At 42.7% G+C, this 12,637-nt stretch overlaps 2 protein-coding genes across 2 annotated transcripts in view; one reads left to right on the top strand and one right to left on the bottom strand.

Annotated features, from left to right (window-relative positions):
* The window catches only part of scfd2 (sec1 family domain containing 2), a 101,933-nt gene extending 93,114 nt beyond the window's left edge, over positions 1-8,819 (top strand). The window contains exons 8-9 of the mRNA XM_022203034.2: positions 3,166-3,285; positions 8,470-8,819. Of these exons, the coding sequence (XP_022058726.2) occupies positions 3,166-3,285; positions 8,470-8,562 (213 nt within the window). The 3' untranslated portion in view covers positions 8,563-8,819. The remainder of the gene's footprint in view (positions 1-3,165; positions 3,286-8,469) is intronic.
* An 866-nt stretch (positions 8,820-9,685) lies between these two features.
* rasl11b (RAS-like, family 11, member B) lies at positions 9,686-12,001 on the bottom strand. Its single transcript, XM_022203035.2, has 4 exons — positions 11,693-12,001; positions 11,525-11,581; positions 11,356-11,432; positions 9,686-10,886 (listed from the first exon to the last, which is right to left on the bottom strand). Exons 1-4 carry the CDS (start codon positions 11,805-11,807, stop codon positions 10,389-10,391), a joined length of 747 nt encoding a protein of 248 aa, XP_022058727.1. The 5' UTR covers positions 11,808-12,001; the 3' UTR covers positions 9,686-10,388.
* Between the last annotated feature and the right edge of the window lie 636 nt (positions 12,002-12,637).

Below are 12,637 nucleotides of genomic sequence, written 5' to 3'. Positions count from 1 at the left end.
CAGATGACACCTCACACTGAGAGGGCACAATTTGCTTCAACTAGCAAGACGAATGTATCTTTGGAGGTTTTTCAGTCGCGTCCAACTGGGAGGAGAACCAAGGGTAGAAGCAGAACCTACTGGGAGGATCACATACACACGTGGACAAAATTGTTGGTACCCCTCAGTTAAAGAAGGAAAAACCCACAATTCTCACTGAAATCACTTGAAACTCACAAAAGTAACAATAAATAAAAATTTATTGAAAATTAAATAATCAAAATCAGCCATTACTTTTGAATTGTTGATTAACATAATTATTTAAAAAAAACAAACTAATGAAACAGGGCTGGACAAAAATGATGGTACCCATAATTTAATATTTTGTTGCACAACCTTTTGAGGCAATCACTGCAATTAAACGATTTCTGTATTTGTCAATGAGCGTTCTGCAGCTGTCAACAGGTATTTTGGCCCACTCCTCATGAGCAAACAGCTCCAGTTGTCTCAGGTTTGATGGGTGTCTTCTCCAAATGGCATGTTTCAGCTCCTTCCACATATGTTCAATGGGATTCAGATCTGGGCTCATAGAAGGCCACTTTAGAATAGTCCAACGCTTTTCTCTCAGCCATTCTTGGGTGTTTTTGGCTGTGTGTTTTGGATCGTTGTCTTGTTGGAAGACCCATGACCTGCGACTGAGACCAAGCTTTCTGACACTAGGCAGCACATTTCTCTCCAGAATGCCTTGATAGTCTTCAGATTTCATCGTACCTTGCACACTTTCAAGACACCCTGTGCCAGATGCAGCAAAGCAGCCCCAAAACATTACTGAGCCTCCTCCATGTTTCACCGTAGGGACAGTGTTCTTTTTTTTGTATGCTTGGTTTTTGAGTCTATGAACATAGAGTTGATGTGCCTTACCAAAAAGCTCCAGTTTGGTCTCATCTGTCCAAAGGACATTCTCCCAGAAGCTTTGTGGCTTGTCAACATGCATTTTTGCAAATTCCAGTCTGGCTTTTTTATGAGTTTTTTTCAACAGTGGTGTCCTCCTTGGTCGTCTCCCATGAAGTCCACTTTGGCTCAAACAACGACGAATGGTGCGATCTGACACTGATGTACCTTGGCCTTGGAGTTCACCTTTAATTTCTTTGGAGGTTGCTCTGGGCTCTTTGGATACAATTCGAACGATCCGTCTCTTCAATTTGTCATCAATTTTCCTCTTGCAGCCACGTCCAGGGAGGTTGGCTACTGTCCCGTGGGTCTTGAACTTCTGAATAATATGAGCCACTGTTGTCACAGGAACTTCAAGCTGTTTAGAGATGGTCTTATAGCCTTTACCTTTAAGATGTTTGTCTATCATTTTTTTTCGGATGTCCTGGGACAATTCTCTCCTTCGCTTTCTGTTGTCCATGTTCAGTGTGGTACACACCTTTTCACCAAACAGCAGGGTGACTACTTGTCTCCCTTTAAATAGGCAGACTGACTGATTATGAGTTTGGAAACACCTGTGATGTCAATTAAATGACACACCTGAGTTAATCATGTCACTCTGGTCAAATAGTTTTCAATCTTTTATAGAGGTACCATCATTTTTGTCCAGGCCTGTTTCATTAGTTTGTTTTTTTAAATAATTGTGTTAATCAACAATTCAAAAGTAATGGCTGTTTTTGATCATTTAATTTTCAATAAATTTTTATTTATTGTTACTTTTGTGAGTTTCAAGTGATTTCAGTGAGAATTGTGGGTTTTTCCTTCTTTAACTGAGGGGTACCAACAATTTTGTCCACGTGTGTATCTCATCAGACCTGGGAACATCTTGGGGACCAGGATGCCCAAAATGACTTGAACCAAACTCATATAAGCAGAAAAAAATGGATGTACTGAACTTCAGTCTAGCTTGAAAACAACTTTTGTTGTTGTATTTTACTGTTCCTTTATCAGACAAACGTACATGCTCTACTGTAAAGATAGTTTCAGTCCTAATTTAGTTCACGTAATTTAGCTACATACTGCTGGATTTGAGTCATTTTATTATTTATTATTTCTAATTAAATTTAAAGACTAAACAATACATCAGAACACAAAGCTCTTGGGATTAGATGAAAATTATCTCCTTGTGCTTAGTTTTGATTTACATGTAAGTAGTGAACTGAGGTAAAAGGAAAAGGCAAGAGCAGTTAGGAATCACTGGTTTAGTGGATGTATGATTTGAAGACAAAAGCAGCTCCCTTCCAGCAGTTTGCTTTGTCAAATAATTTGTATCAAGGGCAAAATTTATTACTCCTTTATATTCAGAGTGTTTTCTTCTCCTTATTCACACAGTGTGTAGCACATTTCAGCCCACAGCTCCTCCCTCTGTGTCCATCCCATGGCAGCACACATGGTTCGCACAGCGTGTCTATAGATCAGCAAACACAGGTGGTGATCTACTTGCACATGGAGCTGTCTGTGATGTCTACAAGGGCAAGCAGATCTGTGTCAGGATCCAACACATGACATGAGGAGAGCGCACTAGAAGGCATTAGTTCACGCATTTTTCGAGGAAACACATGTTGAATCATCCTCGACATGCCTCGGTCCAGCCTGCTGCTGCTTCACGTGTACAGCCACTCTCTTTGTAGGTCCACCCCCTGCAGCTGTGATTGCTCCGTTAGCATTCAAAGGCTTGTCCTGACTGCTGCCCGCCGACCAATAGCAGGGAGCCATTATTCCCCGGCAGCCACTCACCCTCAGCAGAAACCCCAAACCTTACACTGCTGTTAGAAGACACCTTTAAATGGCAGTTAATAGTATTGTAGCAAATATGTGAGACTGTGAGAGCTTCCTAACGCTGGTGATGTGGGATATTTGTTTGTGTTTGTGCATGTGTTGCACAAGTGTGCGGGTACACCTGCTTTCATGTCCACGTGTTAGCCATCATGACACCAGTGTGAGGAGGCTTCACCCCCTGAGCTTTGTTCGCAGCGCCGGCGGCTGCAGAGCCCAGTGTTGTCAGTATTAGCTGGTGTCTGGCTGAGCGGTGACTCACAGAGAAGCACAGATCATAACATGGAGAGGAAATGATATAAAGTGTTTCCCCTCAAAATGGGTTTATGTCACAGGCCGGTCTATATTAGGAACAGAATCAACAACTCTTGAGGGCATAAAAATATCAGAGACAAATTATAGCGCCCATCTTTTCTCCAGGTAACCCGTCCACATCCGAATGACAACCCTCTGCTGTTCCTCTTCCTGGTTGGTGGAGTCACACCTTCAGAGCTTCGTCTGATCAAAGAGATCGTGAGCACACACAAGCCAGGGACACAGGTGAGTAGTCATGAGTTAGTCATGTTTACCAGGGGTGCTTTGTTACATAGTCATACACCACTACTCCATACTGTAATTCTGTGCACATCTTAAAGTGCCACTTTCGAAACTTATGAATGGAAACAACTTTCTTTTAAATGTAACCAACCTTTGCAAAATAAAAAGCTTTTACAGCCACTTGAGGTAGGTTTTGACTTGAGAAAAAAAACTTAAGTTTTGTCGAAGCAAACATTTAACTCACATGCCTGATCAGCTGTTTCCGTCTGTTTCAGTATCCACACATAAGCAGTGTAAAATGTCTGAACAGTGAGTATAAAATGGAAGATATATGCAGTATATAGACATATATCCTCAGAAAAATATGAAAGACTGAGACTTTTATTTTGTAAAACTACTGTAACATTACTGCTAGACAAAACATTAGCAAATTTTAAAGAATTGCATCAGAAAAAGTAAATGGAAAGAACTATAAAAATATTTTAAAATGTTCTCAAATTTCTAGAAAAACATTTTGTGTTTGCTTGAGGTGGGTTTCTTTTGACTTTTTTCAAGGAGTTCAGATTCATCACTGGAGACTGACACAAATTTTCAGAACAACGAAAGTAGCAAACATTTAGGTCACATGACTGATCAACTGTTTCTGATTCGGTCGTAATTGTCTCCAGACGGCATGAAACATGTCCAACACCAGCTAGTGAGAAAGAATAATTACAACTTGTCCAATTGAAAACAATTACTGAAGACTTCTATCACATTTTTCTGTCATAGATGGACAATGTTTTGCCTGTTTCTTTATCTTATTTGAGTTTTTTTTTCAGCAGTTGGCAAACAACTGGTCTTCTTTCTGACATCTTCTACTCTTTAACACCCCATATTTCTATCCTCTCAAGAGACTAATGGATTCATTCACTTTTTTGTTTTTCTTTTTTGATTCCTTTGTTGTAGAAAGGATGTAGACATGACATTGTTTAATCACATGGGAAAGGACTGATTTGACATTAAAAGTTTAGAAAAATAAAGTTCAGCAAAATAATGTGCAACAGATGAGAAGAGAGTCTACCTAAAGAAGTTCAATCTCAGGCTCATTACTTGCCAGTCATGATGTGAAGTCGATGCGGAAGACAGATTGTCTGTTTCAGAAAGTTACACAGTAAACTGATAAAACTTTAAAAACAAAGTGATACATGTGACTGTTGGATCTTTTGCACTGTAAACCAGTAGAGGAGCAACCTGACAAGTCATCTGGGTGGACATCGAGTAGTCTGAGCGACTACAACCACTGTCTTCAGTTCATCTTAAAGATAGATCAAATACTAATGCCGTCTAGTGAATATAATGCAGACGCTCATTATGAGTAGATGAATCTCAGTCTGTTTTGCTACCCTAACACAAGTAATCTACAAGCAGCCTTTCACCAAAAGTATTCATGCCGTCTCTCGAAATGCAAAACTTTGAAGCTGTAAACTTCACTGGGAACTTTAACCCAGTGAAGCCATCGTCAGTGTACACGTTCAGTGGAGTCTGCAGAACTGAACTGATACTGAGCTGAACTGAATCATCTTTGTCACCCTGAAAAATGAAATATTCACAGAGAACGATTACTGGAGTGACTCATTTGGCACATTTAGGTGAGCCTTGGAGAGCAGGTGTCTAAAGTGTCCCCTTCAGACAGATTTCAGACCGGTTCTGGCAAAGAATGTGAGCGAGCATAATCACTGACCTACTTACACTGGGGGCTCAGATCGGGTGTAAAGGAGAGAGAGCATCATCTGACCTTTACATGTATTATTGCAGTAATTGCATACACGAGATGTTGTGTCTGCCTGCCTGTGTTTGGACAGTTTAAGTGCTAATTACACATGCAGTCCACACCGAGAGGCAAAACATGCAGATGAATGCGGTTCCTCTGGGTGAGAGGAGCGCGAGGAAGGCGAAGAGGGACGTCAGGCTGGGTAATGTGAGTTTGTGTTAATACAAGGCTTTGAGAAGGAGGCCAGAGGCAATGAAAGGCTTGGCAACGATCAAAGCCTTCCATCTGTAATCAGGAGAAGCGAATAAAGATTAGCTTATATAATAACCTGCTGGCCCACACACATAGACCTGAGCACACACACACTCTGACCCTAGAACATACATGTGCAACGTACCGTGTGCAAGCAAGCGAGGACGCATGATGTCTGGGGAGCAAACACTCAAGAGGACTGAAAACAAGCTGCAAAGTTTCGGTCTTTCACTTGGACAAAATTCCGCAGAAACATACTCACTCTGCCACTGCAAACAGGCCTGTTGCCAATTTTAGGTGCTGACCGAGAGTTAAAGCAACACAGAGCTTCTCTGTTATACAACATAATAGGACTGTAGTTCTTACTCTGACTACAGCACTGCAGGAGTGTGTACATCAAGCTCTGTAGTCTTGTGCATCTGTCATTGATAAATTGAAAAGATTTTTGCTTTTAGATCCATATCTGCATCATAATACATATATATGACTGCATATGCAATACTCTCTACCATTAAAATGTTTAGATCAAAGCATCAAAAGTATGAAATATAGAATTATGTAGTTAAAGAAATATAAGTTAACCAAATCAAAATATATTTTAGATTTTAGATTCCTTAGAGTGACCAATGTTTGCCTAATATTGCACACTATCTGCAGTATAAGAAAGCCTAGTCCAGGGGTCACCAACTATATTTGCCAGAGGGCCAGAATTTTACCGGACAGTCACTTTGGGGGGCGGACCCTCAAACAAAAATTAAATAAAAATCGAATTTTGGCATAATATTATTATTTGATGTTTATTTTTTTATATTTTTCCATTTCATTACAAAACTGAAGGCATTTTTAGCCTTTATGAGTCAGTGCTCCTATCACCTGTACCACAGTCAACCACTAGGAGTGATAGAGATATTTTGCCTCATCTCAAGTCAACTTTATTCACAGAGCACTTGAAAAAGAAACACCGCAGAAGTGACAGGAAAAGGCCTCTTAACACGGGTAAAATGGCACTCTCTAAGGCCACGAAACGAAAAGTTGATGTGGAAAACAGATCCTTTAATAATGACTGGACTGACTGCTTTAATAGTGTGGACCACATGATATTTTCTCTTTGATCCTCACAATTTTGGAATCCAGTCGCGGGCCGGATTGGACGGTTCGGCGGGCCGGATTCGGCCCGCGGGCCGCCAGTTGGTAATCACTGGCCTAGTCTGAAGGGCCTTTCTTTAATCCTTTTGGCACTATCAGCCGTATTGAGCTGCTGAAATGCACAAAGAGAAACAACATCCCATCATTGCTTTCACACATAAAGGTCAGTCAGTCAAGAAATTTTCAAAAGCTTTGAAAGCTTCTTCAAGTTCAGTCACAAAAACCCTCAAACGCTGTGAGGAAGCTGCTTGTTCTCCAGGAAGTTAGCTCCAGTTCATGCTTTTCACATCTCCATGTCCGCAATGGTCCTCTTCATGTAAATTTCGTTATCAGCCCAAGTCCACAAAGTGCTGTGTGGACCTCATTGCAGATGCCTGCATCCAACCCAAAAAACTGACAGAGTGAGCTGTACGTACTACAAGTTCCCCAACTACTCAGGAACCAAAAGTCTTCACAGTGAGTGCTCATAATAGGGAGAGCCAGTACCAGAGGATCTTCCATCGTCCACATCGTAACAATTCATCTTTACAAGAGTCCTACGTTCAGTACTGGCTGCCCTACTTTAGAGGTGCTTTGATTTGCTCTCCACTGACCGTCCCTAAATTCTCCAGATATCCTGTGATATGTCCTCCCAGTTTGATCCGCACACCTCAGGAATAATCAGACTGACAGAGTGACACAATCTGTAACAAGCTGCCATATCATGTATGAAGTTAAAAGTAACAGCCTGCCTTTTCAAAATGTCCACAGGAGCCCTATGTGTAGTCCTGTGTAAGATAAGAGGGCCAACCTGTTGTAATACGAATAGTATTGTGTGTGTGTGTCCGCTGTTTGCTGTCAAAGCCTGCATCAGTCTGGGAATGGGGATGTGGAAACTACGATTCGGCCTTTGACTGTTCTGCAGAGGAGAAGTTTGTTAAAGTTGGCAGCATCAGAAATAATCAATTGACGCACCTCAGATTAAAGCCCACATCCCAGAATCTAAGCAGATTCATCTCAACACCAGCAGATAGGAGGAGAGTGTGTCAATCAGGAATCATAGTTGAATTGCTGTAAAGAAACTCAAAGAGCAGACATTACATCAGTGGAAATCCACACTTTGTCTGATTAGTGCAAATTTTACATTTTTGATGACACATTTGCTTTTTATTTTTAACTAAATCACTTCAAATGTGCTATTTCATTGTTGTGATGTCTTCAGCTTTATTCTCCCTGTAGAAAATAGCAAAGCATTAATTCAAGGAAAGATTCAAAAGGGCAGCCTGATGGCTCAATTGGTTGAGTGGGCAACCCAGAAACAGGCTATAGTCCCCCATTTATTTGCTGCATGTCCTTTCCCCACTCTTATCCCCACGTCTCCTCTCTCTCTCACCACTGTCCACTACAATAAAGGCTAAAAAGGCCCATATATATAACCTTAAAGCAAAGAAAAGATCCAAAAATATTCCTGTATCTCCACTGAAATTCTATCACTTGTTCATCCAACAGTTGCGTGGCTGGAGAGGAAAGCTTCTGTGCTGCTAGTTTACTTCTTTACATAGAAAAACACCTGCACAGCGTGACTCCCAGGTGCTTCCAGCCAATTCTAAAGCCTCTTTCAGACACGCACCTTCTCATGTAAACGTGATGCCAAGTTTACGTGCTTTGTCTAGATAAACATCCCAGTTACTTTCACGTTTGTTGAAAATACACGTGCCCTTTAGAAAGTTGTTCCAAACACTCATACTTTTCCCTAAAACCGGTGACAAATGTACAACTTCACACGTGATAGCATTCCCACAGCTACATTCAAAAGGTAAACTTTGGTTGGAGGGTGATTTTTGAGATCTTAAAAAAGTAAAACAAACAAGGCTCAAAGCTAAAGCAGAAGCAATTAAAATCAAATTACAAAAAACAGAAGCTACGGGACCCGATTATTTCGCCCCGTTGAATGCCCGTTTGCACATGACTCACTGACATTCGTGTCTGCTTTAATAGTGCCAGGTTACACACAAGGCCTGTTTTAGCCTTAATGAATGTGTTGTGCTCCGCTCCAGGTGCTGGTTCTCTCCACCAGATTACTAAGACCGATGGATATCCCAGAGCTGCTGTTCAGCACCCAAAGACTGGCGCCCGATATCGGTGTCTGAGAAGGCCGTCACGTGGAAGACGCAGGCACGTGGACGAACACATGCGCCGCAAACATCTTGGCAAACGGGTGGGAGAAATCAGATTGCATTCAGAGATGCAAAGGGAAATGAGATGCAAATGAAGCAACATTCCTATCTTGTTTGTGTCAATGTCAGTAGCTAAAATCTGTCAGAAGGGCCACTTCACTTTTCTGAGCGCAAGGTGTAAAATTCCAACAGCTACAGCTCGCATCAAATGTTAATAAAGGCTTTCCAGAGGCCCACGTGTGATGCTGTGTTTTTGTGTTTGCATACATGAGACTCAGTTGCTAGTTGGCCAGGTTGCATTAGAATCAGGCCATATGTGTGAAGTCAAGGTGCGAACAGGAGTGCTGCTGCTGTGCTGGAGAGAATATACTCTCTCTGTTAGCTTTGACACCTCGCACCGTTGTGTGGTGACAAATGAGACCAGAATAATTAACAAATCAATTTACGCTGTCTGCTAAGGCCAATTGTTTGCTCACACCTAGAACTCACCTACACCTTCCGGCCCATCCTGCTCTCTTTATTCCCTCCGACGTGAATCACCCACCTCCACACCTGCTACCACGAACAGCACGAGTCTCGCAACGCAGAGAGCCGCAGTCCTTCACATCCTGTGTTTTGCGGCTGGAGCACAATATTCAGGATTCACTAATTGGGTTGTGATTTGAAAATAAACAGACCTCTAACGCAATTACACAGGTTTTATTGGAAAATATAATTTTCTCCTCATCTTCGCAGCTCTCAGGAGTCCCTAATAAAACAAGGTCAGCCCTGAGAAAACGAACTTGAACTCTCCCACAGCGACTGTCGGCTCCGGTTTCCTCCACAGCTCAGTCATGCTCGTATTGTCTTGGTCCTATTCATCGTTGTTCTGTTATCAAAGCCTTTTTTCATAAGAACTGGTTTATTCATGGGTCAGGCTACCTTTTTCTGCGTGCGTCATCTCCTTCACAGTGATATTAATCAGAGCCAAGGACGAGTGAAAGTTTTGAAAAGCTGCAAATACAAAAATACAGCACAAATATGGCAAATTCTTCTGCGGTGACTTGAGCCAAATCTGCAATAAACACATTTAACAAAAACTGCAGAGACTTTCCAGTTCAAATTCATCATTTTATTCTGCACAAAAGGTGAAATGTATAACAAATAAATAACAACAGGCCCTTTGGAGTTTTCCTTTTCTTTATAAAGTGCATCAGTGACAACCAACGCATGCTACATACTGCTGCCCCGCCCCTCCCCTCATCATGTTAAGGTTTTAAAAGCTGCAAAAAAAATCAAAATAAACTGCAGAAACTGACAAAAAAACAACAGACTGAGCACACATGTGGCTGCGCAGAGCTCTGGTTTAAAGTGGTTGGTGTAATAATGGCAGCATTTAGCAGACTCTGAATAAAGAGCAGCCACAATGGGCAGCACAGCTAAAAATAAGCAGTCCTTCAACACTGCTGTTGCCAGGAGAACTCTGATTTACGGTTTATTTTTAAATGTAGAGTTTGCAGTTCAGACAGCCTCCCTTCGCTGCTTCTGTGTGTCCTCAGGTGTTGTTTTGTCCCCCTGAACAGAAGTCGAACCTCCTCGCTGCTTCTCTCTTCACACATTATCAGACAGGACAGACTCGTGCCCACCCAGAGGTCATCATCGTCTGCCCCCCTGCTGTACAGAAGCTCCCACTGTTCATCCCACACCTGCCGTCCTCAGGCAGGCTGCTACAGGACGCAACTGGAGAGATCTTCTCCTCCGCCCTCAACACTTTCATTCTTTCTGTGGCCACTCTGGACCAGCTTCTTTTTTCCTCCTCTTCACACCGAGGTGACAGTCCTGACTTTGGCCGACAGCGCCTGCTTGAAGCGCCTCTTCAGGTCTTGCATGTTGGGAGACTTGGGCCTGGGGATGAGAGGGGAGCGCCTCTTCTCCGTGGCACCGCTGGCGGAGGACTGGGAGGAGCTGGAGGCGGGTGGAGGCTGCTTGGCCAGCTGACAGCAGAGCCTGTGGAAGGCACCGTGCACCTGGTTGTAGTCCTCGCTGGCGGACACTTCGTAGAAGGAGCAGCCCAGAGTCCCTGCCAGCAAGGGGCCCTGCTGGGAGTCGACTCGCCTCAGGTGCAGCAGGTCGGCTTTGTTAGCCAGAAGGATCACCGGGGGCATGTTGGCGCCGCCGGTACGGACGACCAGCTGGTGCAGCTGATCCATCAAGTCGAAGCTGCGACGGTCTGTGACTGAATACACCAACACCACCGCATCAGCCCACTGAACAGAGCAGCTCACATGGTCAGGGACGCTGATACCATTATCAGTCATCTGGGAAGGACAGAAAGAGGCAGAATGGTTACAAAAACCGAATCCAGAGCAGATTAAACACTTCCTGACTGACTTTCTGCTGATCTTTTTTGTCATGACTGGAATGCTGACTGAGGCAGACAGGAGCTATAGGATTACTGCTGCAGAACAGAGAGGTGTGGGTGATTGAGGAGTCTGGATCTGCATGAGGGTATCATTTACCGTGGCCCCAGACATCCATTAGCCTAAATGGGAGATTAGACAGCCAGAATGAAGGGCTCTACTTCAGGGAGGGAAAATATATACACACACGTTTGGTTTTTGGAGCCGAGCCCAGTGGAGAGAATGATTTTAACAGCCAGACAGTGAATTAGACTGTATTATCTTTGCATTGGACTGTCCTCAGCTCTTTAACATATATTCTCCCAATCAGGCTTCTTGAACTTCTAAAAAACTACTTGCTGTATGAGGAGATGTAAAATAATCTCACCTCTGCACCAGGAGTGTCCTGAACCTGGATGATCACTTGCTCTCCATCTACTTGGACTTCTCTGGAGTAAAGATTACCTGCACACACGGAGGAGGAAAACAACCTTTAACACTATTTTATTAAGAAAGAAAGGCCGTTTCATTCACCAAATAATCGATTTTTAACTCACCAGCATTCCGCTCGTAGTCTCCAATGAAGCGTCTTGTCAGGAATCTCACCACGAGTGCTAGAAAAAGAAAAGAAAACAAAACAAAACAGAATATTAGGAAATTAAATCGCACAATACCGGAGAAGATAAAAGTGCAATACAAGGCATGAAATCTGATCATGTTCTTACCTGTTTTGCCCACTCCGCTGCCTCCTATAACAGCTATTTTAATGACACGGTTGGGCACCGAGTATTCAGGAGTTGGATACTCCGCAATGGTGCTCATGTTCTGGATGAGGCGCATTTTTCTCTCCAAAACAGAACAAGAAGAGCAACAAAACCGAGACACAATCGTCCGAATGTTTCAGTCAGAGTAGTTTAAATTAATCCCGTATCCTTCTCAAAGCGGCTCGGTGGCTGTAAATAATAAAAAATCGAATTCTTTGTGGACTGGATGAGGAAGGAGCAGCGCACTGAGCCTGAATGCAGCAGCTGAGGAGCGGACCGAGGCTTTATAGGGAAGCAGCGACGCTCAAATCTGATTGGCTGCTGAGGCTTCCCCCTCCCCACCCCGCCCACACGTGGATCTGCGAAGTTCCACGGAGGAGAGAAGCTGCTGCTGCTGCAACAACAGGTGGGACCTCCGGCTGGGAGTCCTCACAGAACAGCCTTTCTTTCTGGAGAAGTCTCAGTTACAGTGATTTCACTTGAATTTGTCATGGGGGTCTGGACATAAGATGAGTTCACTTTGTACACAGTAATTGTCACCCCCTTCATAAGAAATGAAAGAAAGAGGCTTTTATTTTGTAAAACCATTTTAACATTGCTAACACAGGAGTCAATAGTCATCTTTAAGAACGGATTTTTATGCAGATTTTCAAGTATTTTGTGCTTCCTGAGATTTTTTTTTTTTTACTTTTTCAAAAACAGTTAAGTCATAGTTCATTTGACATTTAACTCACACTGATAATTTTTCTGCATTTCTGTCATCCATTTCTTGTCCATTTTTCTTGTCAATGGATGATGGATGTTTATTTTTAGGATTTTTTAGCAATTGGCAAACAGTGAGCTTTGGCTGTTGAACATGTGCACCTGTCCTCCAGTAAAAACATGAAATATTCAGAAGTTTTTTAT

Source organism: Acanthochromis polyacanthus, chromosome 4 (assembly GCF_021347895.1).
Source record: "Acanthochromis polyacanthus isolate Apoly-LR-REF ecotype Palm Island chromosome 4, KAUST_Apoly_ChrSc, whole genome shotgun sequence".
Classification (NCBI taxonomy): Eukaryota; Metazoa; Chordata; class Actinopteri; family Pomacentridae; genus Acanthochromis; species Acanthochromis polyacanthus.
Note: the sequence above shows the minus strand (reverse complement) of the source record. Positions and strands in the feature narration are given on the sequence as shown.